This window comes from Myotis davidii, unplaced genomic scaffold (assembly GCF_000327345.1).
Source record: "Myotis davidii unplaced genomic scaffold, ASM32734v1 scaffold438, whole genome shotgun sequence".
Classification (NCBI taxonomy): domain Eukaryota; kingdom Metazoa; phylum Chordata; class Mammalia; order Chiroptera; family Vespertilionidae; genus Myotis; species Myotis davidii.
In genome coordinates this window covers 5,955,242-5,960,302 of record NW_006290031.1, presented here as the reverse complement: position 1 = coordinate 5,960,302, position 5,061 = coordinate 5,955,242, and the positions used below count along the sequence as shown (strand labels likewise).

Here is a 5,061-nt window from a genome sequence, read left to right as displayed (position 1 = left end):
TGAGAATATGGCTGTCGCCTCTTCTGGGTGAAGATAACACCTGGACAGGAGTGATGAGAGCCGAGCAGAGGTTCAGAGCCCGGGGGTTGAGGGGGAACAGCAGGCCTCACAGTGTCCAGATGAGCCATTGACTGTCCATGTGATGATGAATTGGTCACTTAAACCCTCTGTCCTCATCTGTGAAATAAGAATGATGATAACAGTGCCCAGTAGGCATAGAATTGAATAAGAAATCCATGTGAAGGAGGGAGAGCGGTGCCTAACACACAACAAGCACTCAGTAACTGTCACAGTGATCTGTGAATAAAAATGAGACAGAAAGATTTGAATCCAACCTCTTTTATCCAAACCAAATATATCTATTCACTAGAAACAGGTTGGAATTGGAGGGCAGCCAAAGTGTCTAGAACTTGGAAGTTTTATAGAGAGCAGGGATTCGAGTGAAGTGAAAAATATGGTCCAAGTCCCTTCCTCCTCCATCACGCCAACTCCCAAGTTACAGGTGTTCAGGATGAGACTCTGAAAGACCTAGCAGAAAACAGCATCGGAGAGAACAGAGAGCTGGCAAAAGCTTAATTACATAGCTGCACAGTGCCACAAAGACTGAAGTGTGAGTTCAAGTCAGGAGGATGGGGTCGGGGGGTCAGGACATATACCCTGGGCTTTCAGTCAAGATACAGAAATATTACATCCTTGAAGTGATGCGGCCCTTTCTCCACATCCCCTCCAACACTTACTTTCGTCTTGTCCGTAATAGCCATTCAACAGCTGTGAGGTAGTGTCTCGTGGGGATTCCGACTTGCATTTCCCTTATGGTGATGTTGAGCATCCTTTCATCTACCTGTTGGCCATTTCCATGCTTTCTTGGGAGTAGTGTCTGTTCATGGCCTCTGCCATGTGGTGTGTGTGTTTTTCAGGTGAGGCCATTAAAATTGCATTTTCTACGAGCCTTTCTTGTTCCACAGACCATTAGTTGGGCTTAGGAAGAGTGTGTGTCCCACAGGTGGCATCCGTCACCTAGGATCAGGATCAGGATCAGAAGCCTCAGCACTTCTGCCCAGCAGCTTGCCAAGGAAAACACACACAGCCACGGACAGTCGGGAGCAGAGATTTACTCCTACGGGGAAGGGACAGTGGGAGATCAGTTTCAGCAGTGAGCATGGGGTTCCTGGGCCATGGTCCCTCCCAGAGCCCACACAGGGCAAATGGCCTACACACACCGCACCCCTCTGGTTGTGTAGACCTCTTTCTGAAGGGGACAGATACAGCAGGGGGCCTGCCAGATGCCACATGACACATGGTTAAGCAGAACAAGGAAGTGCACACTGAGTGTGAACCAGGGAGAGAGGTTCTCAGACAAGGCCACAAGTCCAGCACAGCTGTGAGGACTGTCTCTCCAGGGGTTCCAGGCCCAAGGCCCATTGTCATGCGGCCCAGTGGGGGTCAAAAGACTTTGTGCTAGGGACTGCCTTTCCCAACAGATTGGCTCTTTCATAGAAGACAGAGACAGTTAGATTGCAAGGCACAGAATTAAATGAATTAGAAAATATACTTACCCTGAGAGTTTTTAGTCCATGGGGAAGCAGCATCATGGAAATAAAGATAATTTCTCTTTTTATTGATTTCAAAGAGAGGAAGAGAGAGAGACACACACATTGATTTGTTGTTCTACTTGTGAATTCATTGGTTGATTCTTGTATGTGCCGTGACCTGGGACCAAGCCTACAACCTTGGCGTATGAGGATGCTGCTGCTAATCCAGCCACGGCAAAGACAGAGAATTTAGAATCCATGTTTTATTTAGTATCTGTGGGTAATTGAGCAATTTTTAAATTTAAGTTCTCTAAATTCATTTTCTCTTGTACAGTTGGAGCAATACTGTCAGCTTACAAGTTGTAATATACTAACTAGATAACAGCTAAAATCCCTGTCTGAGTGATACACGTACTGCTTTAAATTTCTTATAGGAAGAAAAGTAGCAAATAACAGTTACCAGACAGTTTTATTTAATACTATACATATCTGAATAACTGTTGAAAACGGAAATTTTCAACAGTTTTTAAAGAATTGCAGACACATACCCAAATAAGAGGGAAAAGTATGACTTTGTTGCCAAATGCCTTTGCATGTGAGGCTAAGTTAATTAAACTTAAAAAAAATGCATAAGTCTTTGGACCCTAGGCTCTTAAAATAGCAGTTGGAATTGATACTATTCTTGGATTCATGGTTCAAGGAAGTCATTACATTTTGTTCTTGATGTCGTAGATTTAACAACATATTTGGAGAAACATGTAACTTCTCACATGGTTTAGACATCAAGAGACCAATTTGTGCATATAAACTGCAAATTGAAAGTGAATATTCAGATATTATGGGACTGTATAACAAATACAAATTTGTTAACTTTTAGAAGAAACAAAAACAGTATTAATAAAGACTGGTCTTTTGCATCATTCTCAAAAATTCGTCCTCATTTATTTCTCCATCCCCATCACGATCAGCTTCATCAAGCATTTCCTGTAAAACAAGACATAAATATGTGAACTCTCTTAAAAATGAATGACACAAATGAATATTCAAATGTATACTCAAAATTTTACTTTAAATGTATTTATGAGTACAATTAAGACATTTAAATTCTAATATGTAAATAATTGTATATAATTATACATGTAAATTATAGTTATAAAATTTACCTGAAGTTCATCATCTGTTAAAGTTTCCCCTAGTTCCTTAGCAACCCTCTTGATATTGTTTAATGTTATGCTTCCAGTAGCATCATCATCAAATAATTTGAAAGCCTTTAACAGTTCTTCCTTTTCATCTTTTTCACTCTTTAAAAACAGAAACAGCTAAATGTTATTAGTCTTTCACTTATTTTCCTATGAAGCTGGACTTACAGGTCTGTGAGGTACAGAGCAGCACCAGGTAGCTGAGCTCTGACTTTACTAATTGCTCTGCCTTTTAAAATTGTGCCAATGCACTCACATCTGCCCTCAAGGTATTTACACTCAGAGCCTAAGGAAGTGGAAGAGGCACGGGGTGGTAAAGAGGATGTATTTCTTGGTGGCCAGTAACTAAGATCCATTACAAAAATGTGAGCTCCAAGAAAACAAGAAGCGTTCCCCACAGAATAGCGCCTGCCAAAAACAGCTACTCAGTCAATGTTTGTGGAATTCCAGGCTTCGCCTTGCTGGCCCCATTCTATCCACCCATACATCCTATTATTTCCTAACAAAATCCTCTTCTCCACACTGGATGGTCTTCATGATCACCAGCCTGAAAGCATATTTAATCTTGCTCTTCTTCTCTAAACCCCAACCATCCTTAAATTCTTCTATGAGACCTCTCATTGTATTTCTTTGAAAAACACAATCACTACTATACCATTTTTAGACTCATTATGGCAAAAAAATCTTCAAAACTAATGGTGCCAGTTCCTTCTTTGTCGATTTCAGCTATCAATTTTTTAACTTCTTCTTTCTTTGGTTCAAATCCTAAGGCCCGCATAGCAATCTGAAATAGGAAGCAAATAAATTATATGCCACGATCTCATTCCTAGCTTTAAAATTACCTTAATTACTAGATTTTCTCTCTCGTGCACGCTCTCTCCCTCCTACGGACAAGGTATAAACCTAGAGAGTAAGGTCAGCATATATTTTCCCCATCACCATTTATCCCCTCTATGCCCTCTTCCACCTCCCTCCCCCCAAAATCGCCACACTGTCGTCCATGTCCGTGGGTTCTTTATAAAACAGGAATGAAATGCTTAACAAGATATTGCTTTGCCAGTGTAAGGCGGATGTCTGCACTAAAGAGGGAAATAGATATCTGCATGGAAGGGACTGTATATCGAGCTTTCAGATGGCTACTGCTAAAGACTTACAAGATTGGCATGAATATATTATATGGTTTTTTTAAATGTTTTAGAATTAGAAATAATTTTAGAACCTTCAATTCTTTTACATCTATGGTTCCAGACCCATCAATATCAAATAAATCAAAAGCCTCTTTAATTTCTTGTTTTTGAGTTTCATTTAGTTCAATTTTTGCTGGTTTTTTCTTCCATTGGTCCGAATCTGTGCGGCAGTTGGATGCCTGTAAGAAATACACAGGTGAGTGAAAGATAAGCTTTGTAACCGGAAAAGTTACCAGAACCAGAATAATGGATGAAATTGATGAACTAATATAATGACCATAGTCAGGTATCCTCTTCCCTACTGTATAATGAACCTTAACAATTCTCCCCTTTTCCCTTTACTAACATTTTTGCTTTAGTTGTTAATATGTTGGTGGAAAGCCTGGTTCTTTTTTAAGTTGGGTCCAATTAGGTTTTTCCTTCAAATTAGTGCCTTTAGAGAAGGAGAAGGGGCAAAGGAAGGCATGCTAGAGGGCTAGTAGGTATGTCGGAATGCAATCGGCCCTACTTGAAGTCTCTGAAAAGCACTGTTGAAGTGATCTTTACTTCTATTATGCCTAAATGTCTTATCAGAAAACGTATTATGTGGGATATGCTTGATTGGAACATAATTCTCTTTCCCACCTTCTAACATACTTTCCTATATTGCACAGGTTGAGAAATGAATAAACTACATTTTCCGGGTGAAAAACTACTACAGGGATCTGGGTAAGAATGCATGTTGGGCCAATTATCAGTGTTCAGGGAAGGTGTGTGTGTGTGTGTGTGTGTGTGTGTGTGTGTGTGTGGAGGGGTCATCTTCCTGCTATTTGCCATTTTCTACAGGCAAGCGAGGTTGGCGTGGGCCCCTCCTGCAGCCGTATTTCGGCATCTCCTCCCCAGCTTCGGGGTAGGAAGCGGCAGGACTCCGCGTCCTGCGCCTCCAGTGGCCGGCTTCGCACGCGCTAACTGCGTGGCGCGGCTGCTCCCCGGCCCCGGGCTGCAGGTCCCTGGCCTGGCAGCCTTGGATCCCCAGCTTCCAGGCAGTGGCAGAACTCCTTGGTCCCCGGTCAGTTCGTTTTTCAGAGTTCAGGACTTTCCTAGAGGCCCAGGCCCTCCGGCTGTTTTTAGCATCTTATTCTTTGTACTTAACTCCTTTTTGGT

At 41.8% G+C, this 5,061-nt stretch overlaps 1 protein-coding gene across 1 annotated transcript in view; it reads right to left on the bottom strand.

The window, feature by feature from the left end:
• Positions 1-1,780: 1,780 nt before the first annotated feature.
• Positions 1,781-5,061, bottom strand: part of LOC102773349 (centrin-4) — a 3,683-nt gene continuing 402 nt past the window's right edge. The window contains exons 2-5 of the mRNA XM_006762832.2: positions 3,951-4,097; positions 3,387-3,515; positions 2,696-2,833; positions 1,781-2,516 (exon numbers count right to left, since the gene is read on the bottom strand). Of these exons, the coding sequence (XP_006762895.1) occupies positions 2,427-2,516; positions 2,696-2,833; positions 3,387-3,515; positions 3,951-4,097 (504 nt within the window). The 3' untranslated portion in view covers positions 1,781-2,426. The remainder of the gene's footprint in view (positions 2,517-2,695; positions 2,834-3,386; positions 3,516-3,950; positions 4,098-5,061) is intronic.